At 43.0% G+C, this 20,177-nt stretch overlaps 2 protein-coding genes across 3 annotated transcripts in view; both read right to left on the reverse strand.

Moving 5' to 3' along the window:
• Positions 1–978, reverse strand: part of myo18ab (myosin XVIIIA b) — a 153,723-nt gene extending 152,745 nt beyond the window's left edge. The window contains exon 1 of one of the 2 annotated variants that reach the window (XM_086140996.1): positions 929–978. The gene's annotated coding sequence lies outside the window, so the exon portion shown is untranslated. Of the gene's footprint in view, positions 1–649; positions 750–928 lie in introns of those variants that run through there. The other variant, XM_086141004.1, reaches the window with a different exon arrangement.
• Positions 979–4,877: 3,899 nt separating this feature from the next.
• On the reverse strand, positions 4,878–18,784 carry LOC147235174 (galectin-9B-like). The gene is made up of 8 exons (XM_086178294.1): positions 18,628–18,784; positions 11,642–11,730; positions 9,933–10,140; positions 9,723–9,842; positions 8,209–8,292; positions 6,137–6,225; positions 5,896–6,052; positions 4,878–5,373 (listed from the first exon to the last, which is right to left on the reverse strand). Exons 1-8 carry the CDS (start codon positions 18,661–18,663, stop codon positions 5,227–5,229), a joined length of 930 nt encoding a protein of 309 aa, XP_086034420.1. The 5' UTR covers positions 18,664–18,784; the 3' UTR covers positions 4,878–5,226.
• Between the last annotated feature and the right edge of the window lie 1,393 nt (positions 18,785–20,177).

The following is a 20,177-nucleotide window of genomic DNA, read 5'->3' on the forward strand; positions in this document are numbered from 1 at the left end:
CTCATGTTCCTGCTGAACACACACACGCGCGCGCACACACACACACACACACACACACACACACACACACACACACACACACACACACACACACACACACACACACACAGCAGTCTGCGGGGTGACAGAGCTCCTGTCACCGGTGAGCACCTTCTCACGGTCAGTGGCCGGAACCCGGTGGGACAGTTTCTTCCCAACTGGCTGGATACGATGGAGAAGGAGAAGATGAACGGTCGCTCACTGGGATTTTGGGAGAAATAATAAAGTAGTGCCATAAAAGAGCTCCAACTCGGTGGTTTACCAGTCACACACTCGCACGTCCAGAGCACCAGGGCCATAAACACAGGGGTGCTTTTGTAGCATTCGCGTCCCATTCTGACAGACGACAAGGCTAAGTGACATTAAAACCCAGCAGCGCCTGGTGTTAAGCTTCTATTTATCTCCTTATTCGGATAAAATAACTGCCAACAGCTGTCACACTTAAACACTTCATTCCGCAAAGAAATGTGCTATTGGAAATGGGGAAGAAAAAGCTTGACAGGGCTAAAATAGGTGTAGCTTTTCGGCTAGGTTAGCTAGCCGAGGTGCTGTTTGATAGGTGGTAGGACGTTTAATTGAAGCCAATAAAACATTTGCCTTTTCATTTTACCGCAGATGAAGCGTTTCCACAGCCGCAAGCCAGAGTCCTCAGTGCGGATTTTAAACTTTCCAGGGAGCAGTCCAGCTAGCAAGCTAGCCTAATTGGTATAAGTCCCAGCCTTGGATTTTTTTTTGTCCTCATTTTTCGTAAAGCAAATCCTAGAACAGACCGGAATCCCGAGAAAATGATCCAGTCAGCCCGACCAACTGTCTGCTTGTAAGCCGCTGCCCGGCTACGTGTCTTTCCACATGCAAAGGAACACATGTTTATTTAGGGTAGAATACTCACTGTTTTTTTTCCAGGACAGCAAATGGAGCACCGCTGGTGCCTCGTTACTGGGTGCAGCTCGACTCCAATGCAACAGCAGCCGCAGACGGATTTTTAGCTAACATGACCGCGGCTGCTGCTCCCGGTCCAGATAACGCGCATATCCGCCCATCTTCGGGGAATTAGCGCCCCCTGCTGGACAAACCGTGTAACTGCAGCTACGTTCAGGGGTCACTTCCACTCTCCACTGGTGTGACCTCCTTTTTTTTTGTTTATTTGTTTTTGTTTGGTTTTGTTTTGTTTTGTTTTTTTTGTCTTCAACGGAATCAGTATCAAATGATCTTCTTCTCCTTTCTGCTTTTTCCTTCAGGGGTCACCGAGGCGAATCCACCTTCTCCATCTCTGTATCCTCCTCTCTCACACCAACTCGCTTATCAGAGTTCTCTCATCTCTCATATGCCATATCTGAATATCTAAAGATAAATGTACAGAAAAATATTTGTGAAATATGGTCAATCTGAAAAAAACTAAAAACCCACAAAGAAACAAAACTAATGTCATACTAATGTCATAATAACTTTTTTTTTTGCAGTGGCAATAATTTACTAATACAAATTGAAGAGGGAGTTCAAGTTCCCTGCGTTATTGATGCCTTGCAGGGACATTATGGTTCAGCACCCTTCTTCTTTTCCTTCTGGCTTTTCCCTTCAGGGGTCACCACAGCAAATCAACCTTCTCCATCTAACCCTATTCTCTGTATCCTCCTCTCTCACACCAACTAACTTCATATCCTCTCTCACTACATCCATAGATCTTCACTTTGGTCTTCCTCTAGACCTCCTTCCTGCTCCAATTGCAGCATCGATATCAGCGAGCGTACATGTCCTGCACCAGTCCAACACACTTCTCTGCCACTCCAGTCTTCCTCATACAATACCGGAGTTCCTCTCTCGGTACCCTGTTGTATGCTTTTTCTTGGTCTACAAAAGTGCGATCTAGCTCCCTCTGGCCTTCTCTGTACCTCTACATTAGCATTCTCAAAGCAAATACTGCATCTGTAGTACTCTTTCTACTTCCTATAAACCTCCAATTCCAGCATCTGTCTACCAATAAAATCACTATCTCTCCTCTGTACTGGCTTCTCTGACCTTCTCTCCAAAACATCTAACATGTGCTGTTCCTCTGATGGACTCATTCCTGATCCTATCCGCCCTGGTCACTCTGAAATGCATGACAGAGAATATGGTATTCTAACTTTTTGAGATGGGATGGAATGAGTTTTACCAAGCTACAAAACAAATTCAAAGGTATCATCTCCAAATGGCACATGGAGGAGCCTCAGGACCACAGCTTCAGGCATCCATTCAGCCTGGCTGTACTGCAGTTTGTCCAGTTCCTGCAAACAATGGAGGCTCAGTTGCCCTCACCGGGCTCAGCCGCAGGCCGTCCTCCCGGCCTCGACGACTTGACACAGATCGACCTGGTTCATCTGCAGCGCCAGCTGGCGAAAATGGTGACCGGCTGGGAGATGAACAATGTTTGAAGAACAGCATTGCACATCTTCATAACGCAGACCCCAGGCGACGCCCGGCCCTTATTCTTCACCTCCGTGACAACCGGAGGCCTGGCGCTGTCACTTTCCTGGCTGTCTTCAAGTGCTGGAGTTGCGGAGCCCCCCTGGACACCCCATAGGTGATGTGAAGCAGAACCGGCACCCACACAACTCTACACAACTACACAATTCTGACAGGTGCATCTGTGCTACCACAAATTCGCCACCTCATCCATTCACGCCACAACTCCGGTGATCCTCGATGGTCTCGGCCCGTTCGTATCCAGCTTCTTCTTCTTCTTCTTCTTCTTCTTTCGGCTTTTCCCTTCAGGTGTCTCCACAGCGAGTCAACTTTCTCCATCTAACCCTATTCTCTGGATCCTCCTCTCTCACACCAACTACCTTCATATCTTCTCTCACGACGTCCATAAATCTTCTCTTTGGTCTTCCGCCAGACCTCATGCCTGGCAGCTCCACCTTCAGCAACCTTCTACCCAGATCTTCACCATGGTTTGGACATGAACACTCCTTTGTTCATGTCCAAAACATCTCAATCATCACTTTTTCTCGGTCATACATGTCCTGCACCCCTGTGACAGATTCTTCTTCTCCTTTGGTCTTTTCCCTTCAGGTGTCGCCACAGCGAGTCAACTTTCTCCATTTAACCCTATTCTCTGGATCCTCCTCTCTCACACCAACTACCTTCATATCTTCTCTCACTACGTCCATAAATCTTCTCTTTGGTCTTCCTCCAGACCTCCTGCCTGGCAGCTCCAATTCCAGCATCTGTCTACCAATATATTCTCTATCCCTCCTCTGTCCATGACCCAACCATCTCCGTCCGGCTTCTCTGACCTTCTCTCCCAAACATCTAACATGTGCCGTCCCTCTGATAGACTCATTCCTGATCCTCTCCATCCTGGTCACTCCCAAAGAGAACCTCAACATCTTCATCTCTGCAACCTCTAGTTCTGCCTGCTGTCTTTTGATCATTGGAACAGTTTCTAGTCCAAACATCATCGCTGGTCTCACCACTGTCTTGTACACCTTTCCTTTAACTCTGGCTGATGTTCTTCTATCTCTTGGTACCCCTGACACTTTTCTCCACCCATTCCAACCTGCTTGGACCGTCTCTTCACCTCTTCTCCACACTCTCCTACGCTCTGGACTGTTGACCCTAAGTACCTGAGATCCTCCAGCTTCTTGATCTCCACTCCCTGTAGCCTCACCGTTCCACCCGAGTTCCTCTCATTCACACACATATATTCTGTCTTGCTGCGACTAACTTTCATTTTTGTTTATTTTTGTCATTGCTATTATCACTCGTTGTTGTCATTTATGGTTGTCTATTTTCACCCTTGCTGGTTTTTTTTCCCCATTCTGATCCTTGATGTTGCTGTTCTCTCCGCTGTCAACTTGTTTACAGATGTCTTTTGCTATCTTCTAATTGTCTCTCTATTATAACTCTCTACAATAACTGTTACGCTGCTGTGACAGAAGAATTTCCCCTGTGGGATCAATAAAGCTTTGACTGCAGGTTTATGTGTGACATGATGTTTGAGGTGATGTCTCTTGATTTGCAGACATCGGCGTCTTCATGCAGGCTTCACCGATGAAGACAACTTTGGGGTCGCATTTGCGACGGACCTTGACGTGCAGATTAAGTTTGTGATGTTTGCAGCGTGCTTCCTCATTGATTTCATGTTCTTTGAAACATATTCTTGACAAGAATTCACCGAATTCTATTGGATGGATGAACGTTTCATTTTATAAGCTGCCAACAACTTTTGAGGCAATCGTATTAACTGCTTGGATTCTGCAAATAACCATTTTTTTATGTAAAAAATGTTCATAAGCTGTGAAAAGATTCTGATTGATACTGTTTGAATCACAGAATACTGTGTTTTTCATAACTTGGACTTGTGCGTTTTTCGACAACTGCATATTATGTCAAACAGCCGTAAGATACTGCATTTTGTCTTTCAGGAAAAGTCGTTGCTGCATCTTTACCCATCATCCTCCTACCTACGGTTTAATACCTTTATATTGGCATTAGTGTGACTGTGACGCTGTATTTACTTGTTTTTATTATGAGACATTATATAATGTCTCATTTTAGGTTAAGGTTTATAGCAGCAACTCCTTGACGAGCGAAAAATGTAAAAATTCTTAATGGACATATTTTTTTGTTGTAAAAAAAATCTACTCTCTTACAGGCTTGACACACACAGACACACACACACACACACAGACACACACACACACACAGACAGACAGACAGACAGACAGACAGACAGACAGACAGACAGACAGACAGACAGACAGACAGACAGACAGACAGACAGATAGATAGATAGATAGATAGATAGATAGATAGATAGATAGATAGATAGATAGATAGATAGATAGATAGATAGATAGAAGCTGCTTGAGATTTATTTTGTGTTAATGGTTACAAAGCATTTTGGATACACAGAGTTTAAGCAAAAAACATCAAACTAATATTTGATAGCTATTCAGTCAGTAATAGTATATAAAAATAATATATATGGTCCTTAACAAAGGGTATGAATAATGTAACTGGGTATTTGAGTCAGTTTGAAATTATCAGACTATAACTGGAATTTCTGTAAAGGAGGAATTTAAAAATAGGAAGTGATATGTTGTGACAGTAAACTGCAAGCACATAGAAAGAAATCAAATAACATGGTTTCATTTGGAGATGGAACAGGAACAACATAGCAATAAACATGTCGTGTTTCTCATGTTAAACCATAACAAAGCTGAGACTGACATCTCCGTGGACCTCCAGGTATGTAATATTCTGCAGAGGAGCGAAACGGTGTCTGTACACGTGAGCCTGCATCCCGTTGACCAAGATCCTGAAGGAATTACTTTCACAAGCGATGGTGATCTTAAAAGAAAAGAGATGTTTTTGAAAAAAAATTAAATTTTAGATTTTATCACCTCCAATCACCACTTATCCGTGTCACATGAACAAAAAGAGCAATAAGAATATAAAAACAATCCCACAAACGCACATATGTACTGTATATATACTGCTCCAAAAAATAAAGGGAACACTTAAGCAACACACTGTCCACTTGGGAAGCAACACAGATTCATTTTCACTTGTTGTAAGGACGTTATTTCAGCCTGGAGTGTATTTTTACACTTTCATTTGAAGTGTGACTCCAAATCCAGACCTCCTCGGGTTCATACATTTGATTTCCATCCATCAATTGGTGTGATTTTGTTGTCAGCACATTCAACTATGTAAAGAAGAAGATACGTAATAAGATGATTTCATTCATTCAGATCTAGGATGTGTTCCCTTTATTTTTTGGAGCAGCGCATTTTGATATGGTGTCGTTTGAAATCGAAGCTTATTTCCGGTTAAATGACGTATTAAATGAAGAAAACATGTCGACCGTACCATGAAAGGCTGGCCGCGCTGGAAGGGCATGATTCCTGCACGTTCCTCGCTGCCCCACTTCTCCATATTCTTGGTGTTTCGCACCACCACGTTCTCGTCAAAACGTGGATTATAATGCAGGGCGATGCCAGAACAGTGGCTCAGATTTACATTGAACCTGATTAGAAATGTGAGTATATAATAAGTGTAGAAAATCAACAATTTCTCTCATAAAACAATTGAAAATGAAACAAAGTTGAACCTTTTAGCGCCGGGGTGAACGGTCCCCTGGATGGTGATCGTCTTGCCCCCCCAAAGTCCACCGTTGATCGCGGTCTTGTACGGAACAGCCTGGAGACACATGGCATCAGAAGGTGCACAATTCCCAACATCTTAGTTTTTTATGGAACGGCGGCAGGATGGAATATTTGTATCCCGACTTGTATTGTTCACTGCCGAAGGAACTGTTCCACTGTAGTCGAAGCAAAGGCCATAGAAGCTGCAGTATACAAAGCACATATTCCATGATGATGGACTCGATATACATTATCTGATAAGTAGGAGAGCATTTCAGGATGAACATGGGTTTCTTATACACATTTTGACTGTCAGCAAAAGCAAATTAGTATTTATTTGAAGATTAAGGGTCATTCTGGGAACGGGCCCATCAAATTTCAAGGTCTTCAGCAGTCGTTATGACAACTGTTAAGAGCTGAGTGAGTGAGTGAATGAATGATTTGGTAAGCCAGTGAAAATAACATTTTACTCGGAATTGTATTGCTTTGAACGAAGTATTTCTTCACCAGTCTTTACCAGACCTGCTCGCTCTAAGCGATCTCAGGCAAAACTGTTCTCAGTTCTACTACCTCAGTGGTGGAACAAACTTCCGGAAGCAACAAGACGAGCATCATCTCTCTCAACCTTCAAGAAACAGGTAAAAACTTTTCACTTTCAGGACTTTTTACTGCGCTGATGCTTGAGCTGCCCCAGATCAGATTAGGCACCAAGTTAGGCTATGCAGTGTGTGTGTGTGTACCTTTGCGTACGTCTTTGTCAAAAAAAAAAAAAAAAAAAAAAAACTAACCCCAGCTTACTGTTCTGTATATTTCCTGTGCATCTTATATTTGCAAGTGTTATTTGCAGTGCTTATGTCCTCTATTGTAAGTCGCTTTGGATAAAAGCGTCTGCCAAATGTAATGTAATGTAATGTAATGTAATGTAATGTGATGGAGTGGACTGGAGTTGGAGGTCTAGAGGAAGAGCAAAGAGAAGATTGATGGACGTCGTGAGAGAGGATATGAAGGTAGTTGATGTGAGAGAAGAGGATCCACGGAATGGGGTGAGATTGAGAAGGTGGATCGGCTGTGGAGATCCTGAAGGGGAAAGTCCAAAAGAAGCGAAAGAAGAAGAAGAAGAAGAAGAAGAAGAAGAAGAAGACATCGGTTGGCTGATTTGGCATTTTTCATTGCTCTTCTGATGGTCCTGACAGACAGAACAAGGATCTACACGCCAAAGACCAGCTTGCACCAGTTTATTGCGCACATGCAGGCATTCTGTGCGAGAAACTGATGCAACTCTGACGAAACGCAGTTCCCGACTGTCCTAAACTACATCAAATCTTCCAAAAGTCAAAAGGGGAAATGATTATCTACAAATCTTTGCACTCAAGACCTTAAAACGCTTTATAGCCTTCACTTTGACACTTTATAGTTTTATTTGTATTTCTTATTCTCCCTCCTTTTTTTTTACTCTTTATACAATTTCCTACTATTATTTATTATTGTTATGTTTACTTGAAACTCTGGCACAACAATTTCCTTCGGGATAAATAAAGTTGTTCTTATTCTTAATTTTAATCTTATTCTTATTCTTATTCTTATTCTTATTCTTATTCTTATTCTTAAAAAAGAAATTGAGCTATTCTTGACTCCTATCCTGATAACCCTTTCCTTATCTTAAGATGTTAAAAATATCTGACACAATTGATAATGTATTAATAAGCTCAATTATTTGATTAAGTTAGTCATTTTCATTGATAACCTTTTATATAAAAAAATGTGACTTTGTGACGCCAAAAAACATGGCAAAAAAGCTTGAAATGTATATATATATTTCATTATTTTGCACCTCAGAGCTGTGAAGCAATCAGAGGCTGCTTTTTTGAGAATGAGCGACGAACCTTTATGTGAAAAAAAAATCCAAACAATTGATTAAAAGTGTGATTTACACCAGGCGACGCAATAAAAGCCTCACCTTTAACAACCGTTTTTTTGTTTTTTTTCTGACACTGACCTGCTGCCGTCTCTTTTTTACCACACCCTTCCTGACACTTACGTATATTGCAGGAGGAAATCCGGGCTGAGGAGGAAAGAACGATCCAGGAGGGAACGGGCTGGGAAATCCCGGCTGTCCAGGATACTAATCATAGAAAGAAACCACACCGTCAGTTTTCTGTACGTCTGCTGAATACTGGATCCTGAACTTGATGACGTAATACTCGGCACTCAGAGGTCAAAGGTCGGCGACTTTTGAAAATTATCAACGAGTGTTTAATTCAAAAGTATAGCATTTTTAAAATTTAAATTTGGAGACGATGGCGATCTTGAAACGTCTAAATAAAACGTGTTCAAATGTATTTGGCGCTGTTAATAAACGCCTGCACACGAAAGTAAAAGGACGGTATTTTTGTTTTGCTGCCGGTGGATCATTTAAGTTCTGCTTTTTTTTGATAGGACTCAAATCAACATTGAGTATTTTTCTCAAAATTAACCTTCAGCCAAATTTTTTTTTTTTTTTCGTTGTTCAAAATGTTTTGTTGCACGCAGAAATGCACATTTTGTTTATCCATTCCAGGGGTCGGCAACCCGCGGCTCTTTCATCTTTACACTGCGGCTCCGAGTGGCTTGGGAAAATAAATTATAAATAAATTATAAATAATAAATAAATAAATAAATAAATATTATATATTATTTATTATATAAATAATAAATAAATAAATAAATAATAATTGAAGTATATATCATTTGTGTTAATTCCTTTTTTTAACTTTCAGTTCTAAGTTGGAAGATTATTGTGATCTTGAAATATTAAATAAAATTATATTTATTATTTTTCGCCGCTCAAAATAACGTCACACTGGCGGAAGCCGGTATACCCGCCAGCCGGTAAAGTCTCGATTTGCAGATGCTGTGCGCTGAAGTTCAGGAGCAGAAGTCCCATAAACCACCTAAAATAAATATTTATAAAGATATTTTGCAAATATTTATTGTTTATTGTTTACTGACACAGTGATTTTTTTCCCATTTTATTTTTAAAATTCAGGTCAAGGCTCCGCTACACACTCTGAAAGCCCAAAGCTCAAAATGAGTTCATTACATAAATAAAATTTAATTTTCTATATAAAACTTTGTGAATTTCCAAAGCAACACACCTGTTTATACAAAGTGTAAAGGTAATAAAAAGCAATATATACAGTGGTACCTTTATTTTAGAGGTCAAAAACTAATTGCGGCTCCCGGTGTTTTCTTTTCCAAGGAAACCGGGTCCAAATGGCTCTTTGGGTGTTACGGGTTGCCGACCCCTGATCCATTCGAAGAGTTTATTATCACAAACACAGTGGAAAAACGTGTTTCCCTGGACACTGAAATTCCTACTCTCCTGTCTGCCGTGCATTTGGATACTTAGCATAAGGCAAAAAAACATATAGAACGTTATATGCCGTGTTAATTCGTGTTAAATGGCTCTTTGAGCGGTAAAGATTGCCGACCCCTGATCTCGAGTGTAGGGAAACTGTACGTTCACAACAAGGGAGAGAATAAATAATACACTGTTTTTTGGTGCATTCTCACCATCGGGCTTTGAAACACAATGGAGGAAATGTCAACTTTCCCATTCACGGCGATGGTGTCCACCCGTTGAAATGGAATACGATGCCTGTACTCCATGAAGTGACAGCCATTGATGCTTAGCTAAAAAAAACAACAACAACAAGGAAACACAGTTCAATATGAATATTTCTGATCTGCCATGAATTCATGGGTGGAATTAAAAGGTTAAACCTGATAGGAGTTGTAGGTGACTGTAATTTGCAGGGTGAAGACAGAGCCAGCGGTGACGGGACAGCGGCTCTTCCTTTCCTCGGAGCCCCAGCGACTATTCTGGAAGGAGTTGGTGACGACATATCCAGGGCTGCTGTCGTATCGTGGGTTGAAATGAAGAGCGATGTCTGCGTTGGCCCTGGAGCCGCACTGCAGATTCACATGGAACCTACAGAAGAGGTAGAACATTGAAATTACAAATGCTTTTTTTTTAATGCAGAGATTTAATATTTGAAACCTTAATTGTTTGTATTTTTACACGAGCGGGAATGATAATAATTCATCATTCACTATCGGAATGACTGCATATTATGAACGATTCAGTACCTTGTATTTTTTGTCTCAACTAACGGAGAGTTTTAGCAATTATAAACATGAGGTAAACTAGTCATGTCTGTCCGATGATAAAATCAAGAAAAGAAAAGGTAAAAAGCGAGGAGAACCAATATTGCCGGTATGATGAGCAGCAGATGATGTGGAAAGCTGAAGGAAGTTGACAGAACTAAAGATCCGGGTGATTTAAATAGAATAAAATATTCCTTTTTATCGTCACAAAGTGGGGACATTTCAACCACACAGAGCAGAAGTGGACGGTGCAAGAAGAAGTAAGAAAATAGAAGAACTAAGAATAAGCAACAACCTGTGCTAACATTATATCTGAACAGGTGGGAAAGTTAACAATGTGACAATATATAAAAAGTATTAGATGCAAAAAGTGCAACTGGCAGCAAACAAAACAACACTTGTAGTGGAACTTGCTGGAGGACGAATGAATGAATGAATGAATGAGTTAAACTCATTACATTTACAAAAGCTTATTGCAGCACTCTATATCTTTTGTGTCTCTTTTCATTATATACATTGCAAAATTATTATGTATTAATATGTAAAAGGAACACTAAAATGCCCGACCCGGGCATTTTACAGGCCGTGGGTCACATCCACATTTTGCTTTTTTATCCGGCCCGGATAAATTATTTTATTTATTCATTTTAAAACGTATTTTCAATCAATATTGAATTTAGGAACTCCTTATTTTCTCCTTTTGTTTAATTTTGTATGGATGATTCCATACAAAATAATGTCGATATATTTATATGAGTTGAAATAAAATGCTGAAAAAAATTGAAATATTTCAATTGCGATTTTCATTTTGATCAACTGACATTATATCTAGTCGGTCTGCGCATAAAAATGAAATAAAAAATGTGGCCCGCAAGCCAAAATAATTGCCAAAGAGTAGATTGATGGACATGGTGAGAGGATATGAAGGCAACAAATACTGTGAGAGAGGAGGACACACACATTTCTTATTTGATTTTTATACGCGGGCCAATTTGGTGAACAAAATTAAAATTTTAATTTAAATAGCTCAATTTTTTGACATTTTATTTCAATTTTTAAAATCATTATTAATAATAATATAAATGTACCGTACCCACATTATTTTGGAAAAAAATGAAAAAGTACAAAATGACTTTCTAAATTCAAAATTGATTGAAAATACTCATTCGGGCCGGATAAAAAAGCAAAACGGGCCGTAAAACGCCGGGGTCTGGGTTCGATGGAGGAGGTGGATTGGCCCCTGAAGGAAAACGGCCAAAGGAGAAGCAGCACATCATGTGTGCACATTTGCACGTCTGAAGTCCACTAGATAACTGGAGTCCCACCTGTCTGCTCCCTGGTGGACGAGGCCGCTGACGCTGATGACCTTCCCATCCTGCAGGCCGCCCTGGATGGAGCCCGTGAAAGGGATGACCTGCCGATGGAATAAACCTGCTCAAGCAAGACTCAATTGTATCAATTAAATACGTGTGTGTGTGTGTGTGTGTTTGTGTGTGTGTGTGTTCTGGAATGGCCATCTCAGTCCCCTGACCTGAATATTATTGAAAATGGAGATGTTTTGTGAAGAAGAATAGTCAAAAATACCTTCAACCAGAATCCAGACCATCATTGGAAGCTTTAGGAAGCGTTTAGAGGCTGTTATTTTTGCAAAAGGAGGATCTACTAAATATTGATGTAATTTTTCTGTTGGGGTGCCCAAATTTATGCACCTGCCTATTTTTGTTTTTAATAATTATTGCTCAATTTCTGTAAATCCCATAAACTTCATTTCACTTCTCAAATATCACTATGTTTGTCTGCTATATGATATATTAAACTGAAATTGCTGAGACGAACAACCAATGACTTATAAAGGAAAATCTTGAAAATGATCAGGGGTGGCCAAACTTTTTCATACCACTGTTTATGAGTGACCGATATTTTGTGAATATAACGAAAATGCAAACATGGATGATGTAATTGTGGAGAAAAAAGACTTCTGTTTTTAAAGTTGTTTTTTTTCAAGGTTGGTTTGGTGGCAGGCAAGATTTTAATAGGAAATAGCGGGCTGGGGTACGTTTTTTTTTTTTTTAAGGGAAGCAACACATCGATTGTTAAATGAACAATATAACGGTCACGTAACTTGAACAAATGATGAATACATATGTAACATATCTTTCTTTTCTTGTTCCGATCGTAAGCAGTAACCACAATAGATGCTTAGGGCTCTTATTGTGAAACCCTAAGAGAGGGCGGAAGTGTGGCATGCTGTGGGTTAAAAAGAGATTGACGGTGCGACGGACTTGAACAAGAATAAAAAAGACGGGATGGTTACCCCAGAGAGCTCTGGAGTCTTCGCTTTAATTGTTTTGTGGATTCATTGAATCAGGCCACTTCCCCCAATAACTCGGCTACATTGGTGGCAGCGGTGGGATTCTTACCGCAGTCAGAGAGAGAGAGAGACGGTTATTGACCGCACAGAAAAGTTAGCGAGGCAGCTAGCGTACTCGTTAACACCAGCTAGCGCTCGCACCGGCTAGCGGGGTTAGTGTTGGAAACCAGCGCGGACGTGTTGTTGTTGGATCAAAAGGTGACCTACTACTGTCCACCGGGGACCAACATGTACCGATTCGACGAGGACCCATCGGATTGTAACTATAAGGAGCGACGAGGAGGACCGCCGGTCTACAGCGGCGTGAGAATTGAACTCCTGCCGCCATTCTCCGGAGGGGGGAAACAAAGTGTCCCCTGCTGGGCCCGACAGTATGAGGTAGCGGTGAAGGCATTGGTCGGAGGCACTGGTGATAACCTTGACCTTTGCCAACACGCCTGATAGAAGCAGCTTTTCTTTTTTGGGATAACTTACCAGCATTTGTCCAGGCAGATTACGCACAAGTGAAGGGGAAATTGGTTGAGGCCTTTGGACAGAAGCAGTTCCTTGATAGGTTCAAAACAAACCTCTCGGCCCGTACCCGTGCTCCAGGGGAGAGCCTCGAGGTCTATGCAGCTGACATAAGCCGGCTAGTTCATGAGGCATTCCCGAACTATGGCGATTTAGCACAGAGTGAGGAGAAATTTCGTAGGTTTCTGGCTGGACTAGATCCTGCTCTGAAAGCCAAATGCCAAGAACAGGGAGCTACGGATCTGGAGAAGGCTGTGACCATTGCCGGACGGTGTGAGATGGCCCGAGAGACCTTGAGAACGGACTACGTTGGCGCCCAGGGCTGCCAGCCTCCCATGGCAAGTGGTACGGCGGCAATGGTGCACTCCATATCCGATGGAAGCAGGTTGTACAGAGTGAGCAGAGAGGACGTTCACCTGATCGTGGCTGGCGTGAGCGGAGAGCAGAAGGAGGGGCCAGGGAGAAACAGGACTGTGGTCCCCCTTACAATCACCGAGGCCTCACCGAGGCCACTCCCCAAAGTGGCGAAGTCCCGGACCTTCCAATGATGAGCCCCAGAGACGGCGAGGGGTGCGTTTCCTTTCCCCCACGAGGGAAGACTCAGCGTACCAGTCGGGAAAAGATTTGTAGCTGATGTTACGGCCCAAACACCAGCTGGAGAGCCAATGGGCCCCCTGGCGAGAACGATACTCGGATCTAAGACATTGACACTGGACCCGACAGAACAGCCAACCTCGTCTGTGAGGGGATGCATCGAAGGGACGGAAGTGAACATATTGGTCGACTCAGGAGCAACGGAGTCATTCATTAGTGATCATCTTCGCATGTCTGTTCCAGCACTACACAAGCGACCCCTTAGTACGGACTTTATTGCTGCGCGAGCGGTAAATGGACAGATGCTTGACACCCTGGGCGCCATAAGAGCTACACTGCATCTAGGGGATACTTCCCAACAGCAGGTCTTCCACGTCATTAGGGGATCCACACAAACAGTCTTGCTGGGTCTGGATTTCCTTGTTGCCAACCGTGCCCTACTAGATTACGCTCGTGGGAAGCTGCACCTATGGGACACTGTACTCCCTCTGTTGAGTGGCAAGGACCTAATACCGGACTGTTGCAATGCTTCTGTCGCTACAGACACCGAGCTGGGTCCACTCTGTGAGGCGCTGGTACCCGTGAGGGTGTCCCCACCTGGACTTGTCGATCAGCTCCCTAACTTTGTGGGCTACTTATCACCGAACCCGAAAAGCCAAAGTGATTGCATCATCACCCACACTGTGACGTCGGTGGAAGATGGGGTTTCCATAGCCCGGGTGTTGAACCCCACCTACCAAGACCTCATAATAAGAGAAGGCGTGGAAGACCGGATGAAACTTGCTCCCCATTGGAAGGGACCCTTCAGGGTCCTGTCTGTGCTTGGGTCCCAGGGGGAACCGGGGCTCACCTATCATATTGCCGGCCCACTGGACCTTGATGGGCAGGGGCAAGTTGTGCATCATGATAGGCTGAAACCTTCCACACTACCAGGGCCAGCGAGTTCAGCAGGCTGCCTCCCATCTTCCCCTAGTCATGATCTCTCGCTGCCGGACGGGGGGTCGCCGGACAGGGGCCTCGAGGCTATGGGAGGTTCCAGGACTAATCGGGTTTCGGACATTGGTGAGCCACAGCACGCTGTTTCTCGTGCTGGAAGGACTGTGCGACCCCCAAGTCATTGGAAGGACTTTGTCATGTTTAGTTAGTTTGGGGGAAAAGGGAGGCAATAGAAGGAAGATGGGAGTGGTGTGCTCTTGATGTGTTGGGAGCCATGCAGCGGGATTGTTGGTGTTGGTTTTATCGTGGTATCATTGTGATAAGTATTGTTATATGTATATATGTATATATTGGGTTTTTTGGGGGGGTGTATTGTTTGTTGTTGTCACACTCGGTTTTGTTGGCATTTTGAAACGGGGACGTTTCTCTTTATGGGGGGAGAAATGTAACATATCTTTCTTTTCTTGTTCCGATTGTGAGCAGTAACCACAATAGATGCTTAGGGCTCTTATTGTGAAACCCTAAGAGAGGGCGGAAGTGTGGCACGCTGTGGGTTAAAAAGAGATTGACGGTGCGACGGACTTGAACAAGAATAAAAAGACGGGATCGTTACTGTTAAAATTTTCACGAGATACACCCGCGGGAACGCGTCACGTGATGGCAAAAGTGCACCCAACTTTGTATTTTTCCACAAACACCCCCAATGCACTAGCAACGACGAATCCTTAAACAGTTCCTGATAGCGCTGATGTTTTTCTTGGATCACATCTGAACACACCGGGACAACAAAGTCCGGTCCCGTGGTGGAGGCCGCAAAACCGGACAAATTGGGTGACCCCGACGTGATCATCAAATGACGTGATGGTCAATTAACGTGATCCTACTGACGTGATTTTCAGCAGGAGAAAAGCGGGCTTGAAGGTATTTGAGGACGGGAAACCGTCGATTCCACACAGTGCGCACGACTTAAGGTAAGCAGTTTCCTTTCCTAAAAACTGCGATTGGATATTTTAAATTATTGGAATCGGCGGGTGACCGTAATCTGATACAGAGTAGAGCTTGAAATTGAAAAAAAAAACAAGAAAGAAATTGGAAATTAATCAAATAAAGAAACGAAGAGAAATTGGAACTGGTTAAGCAAAGTGGAGAGAGGGGAAAATTGTGTGGGATCCAGAGTTATCGAAAGAAAGAAGTCGCGGTTTAGAGAACCTCCGGAGGAGTCGAGGACTCCCGGAGAACGGTGATTAATCTGTAATCAGTCGAGGTTCGGGAAACCTCTGAGACACTGGGAAACCAGTCAGTGGGAGTTGATAACTCCACCTAGCGGAGTATCGGACATAGTGAGACGAAGGTCCGTGCTCTCCGTTAGTGTTCAATAAACCCCCTCCGAAGAAAGGGAGGAGGTGATTTGATGTAAGATTGGTCGATGTTAGGAGAACCTCTGAGACACTGTGGAAGAAGACAGTGGGAGTCGAGGACTCCACCTAGTGGATCGGCGGAACTGATCGCACCGTGTGGATCGCTCGTGTTCAAAATACCGTTCCCATTTTTTTCTTTTTTTTTTTTTAGTACATTTTTGATTTTGTGTTGGTGTGAATGCTGTGCTGAATCGCTGAAGCAGCCTGGGCGGCCTGAGGCCTGAGGCAGCCTGTTGAAGTAGGCGTGAAAGTGCAGATTGCTGTGTGAGTGAGAAAAGAAAAAGAAAAAAAAGAAAAGGAAGGTCATAAGATGCCTTCGGCGGAGGAGGGTAAAGGTGGCCCCTCCACCTTCGCCGAGAGATGGAAGTTGATTGTTGAAACGCTCACATCCGGGGCGTATACGACCACTCCCCAGATGATGACGCGGAGAGTTAAAAAATTTGGGAAAAAGGAGGAGCAACGGACCTATTGGCCAAAGCCAGATTTACGTAGGATCGCTCACAAGCATGTTTAAATCACAGTTGTCGAGCGGGAAGGCAGAAGTGTCCTATTACAAGGCCAAGTGGGAGGGAGAATTCAGCCTGCCCAAGTGGAGACGCAGCACTCAGAAATGGGCCAAGAAAGGTGATATCGCCTCTGAGCGAGTGCGCATGTTATCGCACATCACAAATCTAGTGATGAAAACGGAAGGGCAGCAACAGAATGCAAAACCACAAATACAGAGATGCGCCGAAGCTGCAGCCCTTACAACCACCCCGGTTGTACTTTCTAAAAAAACAAAAAAATGGAAACTCTGATGAGACGCAACTCTACCCTTTCCTGCCCCCTTCTTACTCGACCCCTGGCGACTCCCCCGCAATTCCTCCAACCAGCCTCCTCCCATTGTTTCAAATTACGCCCCAAAATGACAGGAAAGGTTATACGCCACATCAATTGCATACTGGGAGAGGATACGAACATCCAGCAGGAGAGGTTCCAACAGTCGCAGGGCCTCTTCCAGTGTTATCTAAAGCATACTGGACTGCACTAATAGATTCTGTAGCCTTTCTCTTCCCGCAGGCCTGAACCAGAGAAAGAGCGACCAGACCAAGACGTCGAGACCCTCGACTGGGTATACGTGAAGAGATTCAAGAACAGCTGGTGGACGCCCAGGTGGTTTGACCCCCTCAGAGCGCGGCGTCAAACATCGCACAGCCTGCAAGTAGAGGGCCATAAGACGTGGTTCCACCTCAACCACTGCGCCAAGGCAGTCCCCCCTCCTTGAGACATCGTGATACCGGGAGAAGACTGGATCTCTAGTGAGAGCGAGGACGAAGAAGAAGAGCCAAAAGGGGCGGTCGGGGACCCATCTCCGGCCGTCTGAAGAAATAACTGACGGAATGGAACTGACATTTTGCATGTAAAACTTTTTGTAATGAGTGTGGTGTGACAAAGTCACACCAAGAGAGGGACTGTTAAAATCCCAAACCATGATCAAATTGTATTATGCTTTCGACATTGTATATGTCTTATCTCACGTAATGGCTGCCCAGGCCAGGGAGCCGACTGGAGAATTTCCCTGCACCATTGGTCAAACAAAAATGCGTAACAAGGCCAGCAGGTTTTTCGCTCCACTCAAGTTTACATTTTATATGACATGTAGCTCTTCTTATCACCTACTAAGTTTATATTTTTTGTATAACATGAAGTCTTTTGTTCTACACGCTGCGTTTATATTTTGTGTGACGTGAGGACTCTCACATCAAGATAGGGACTTGCAAAATTCCTTACCTTACATTAGAATTCCTGTGTTACCAAGTGTACGCCCAACTTTGTATTTTTCCACTAACACCCCCAATGCATTAGCGATGACGCATCCCAGAAATCTTGGAGGCCCAGTTCATGACACGGCCTGGTACCCCGTCGACCTCTTCCAAAGGGTGTGAAAAATAACCCCATGTTGGGAAGAAATCTTGACCCTGCAGATAGTGGTATCAATCACTCCTTGAGTTTGGGCCGAAATCTCCTCATCTGCACGTCCGACTGGATACCCCTCAGCGGACGTCGATAGAGGGCCAACGATCTCCTCGGGCTGACGTTCATTTCGGCCCGGGAATTCTCGTTAGTGTATTTCTTGACCGCTAATAAACCACACATCGTTAAGAAGTTCCTGATAGCGCTGACGTTTAATCTTGAATCACATCTGAACACACCGGGACAACAAAGTCCGGTCCTTTGGTGGAGGCCGCAAAAACGGACATTACCCCAGAGAGCTCTGGAGTCTTCGCTTTAATTGTTTTGTAGATTCATTGAATCGGGCCACTTCCCCCAATAACTCGGCGACACATATTTATTTCTTTCCTTACATTATTTCTGATGTTTCCATTGCATTTCTTCCTCCCAGCAAGACACTGAGGAAGTTACAGGCTGCAAAGCAAAGCGCTTGCGTGCAAAAGTCAGACAGGAAGATTTGATTAAAAGAACAAGAAAACAAAGGACTTACCGGATTGTAGAAGGGAGCCTGGTGGAAAGCAGCCATGATTCCACGCTGGATGAAATGTGTCAGGAAGAGTGTGAGGAGCTGCTGTCTGCAAGGGATCACGACTTCACTTCAGTTTCGATTTCTCGGCCGTGGGCGGCGTGAACGCGTCTCTGCTCCCGTGGGTCCGCATGCACGGAACTACCCCTTCCGTCTTTTCCGAAAAAAATAAATAAATAAATAAAACTGCAGCTCTCCGTGGAAAAAAAAAATCTGCTTACGATGTAAACATGACAGAGTGGTCCTGCAAATACACCGCTCAAAAAAATAAATAAAATAAAGGAATACTAAAATGACACATTTTAGATCTGAATGAATGAAATACTTTGGTCTTTATTTAGTTGAATGTGCTGATAATAAAATTACACCGAGATGATCAACTGTGAAAACGAAAAAGTAAAAACACTCCGGGCTGATCTGACGTCCTTATAACAAATAAAATAAATCCATGTTGCTTTCCAGGTGGAAACTTTCAAGTGTGTGTTACATTGTGTCGTTTAAATGTTCCCTTTATTTCATTTTATTTTATTTTATTTCATTGGCGCAGTATGTAACGTTTAAACTTTATTTAACTTCCTGCTTTTGTGAATTTCTGCTTCCCTGTTCATTGTTTGATTTGCAGTGTCTCACTTCCAAAACCCTCTTGTTCGCATGCAAAGCTGTCATGATGATGATCAATCAATGTGATCAGTTGGAGCAGGAGGCTGATGGACGGCAGCGCCGGTTAGATGCTCATTAGACTTTTCAAATAAAGGACCCTAAATGTATTTCTAATACATCTAATGAGTGGAGATCAGCAAGAGCAATGAAACTCACCGCAGTATTGATAAGAATAAGAATAAGAACAACTTTATTAATCCCGAAGGAAATTGCAGTGCCAGAGTTACAGAAAATATAACAGTAACAAATAATAAAAGAAAGGCAGAATTAGAAATAAAAATAAACTATAAACTATAAAGTGTCTCAGTGAAACTATAAAGTGTCTTAGTAAGCAGTGATAAAACTATAAGTGTCTTAGTAACAAGTGAGGTAAAGAGTGCACAATAGTATGATAGAAGGGAACATTGTGGTGTATGATGATTGATGGGTTGATGATTAACCGATCGATGTTTCGCAACACAGCGAAGCAGCGGACATGTGGTCAGATGAAGTTTATGAGTCGGGTGAGGGTGTGAAGACAGAAGGATTCAGAGTCAGAGTCCAGATTCCAGCTGTCTTTAATTTGCATTTCTTTGGAATAAGGAAACAACATGACAGAAACAGGGGAATCTCAGGTGGATTTTTATCATTTTTTCATTTTAAACAATTCTAAAAGTCCATCCATCCGTTTTTATTTTTTTCAGTTCTGTTCATAATTAAAATCTAATTAAAATCATTATAAGTGAAACTGGACCCGATTTCATGTGTTTACGGCTTCCGAAAGAGTCCCAATTCAGCTAAAATCAATAACATAAATGACAAACTTTGTGTATTCAGGAGCTTCTGCAAACCAAATATCCAACACTTTTCTCATT

Source organism: Fistularia commersonii, chromosome 3, assembly GCF_037954325.1.
Source record: "Fistularia commersonii isolate RoL2024-O1a breed Wild chromosome 3, RoL_Fcom_v1.0, whole genome shotgun sequence".
NCBI classification, from domain to species: Eukaryota; Metazoa; Chordata; class Actinopteri; order Syngnathiformes; family Fistulariidae; genus Fistularia; species Fistularia commersonii.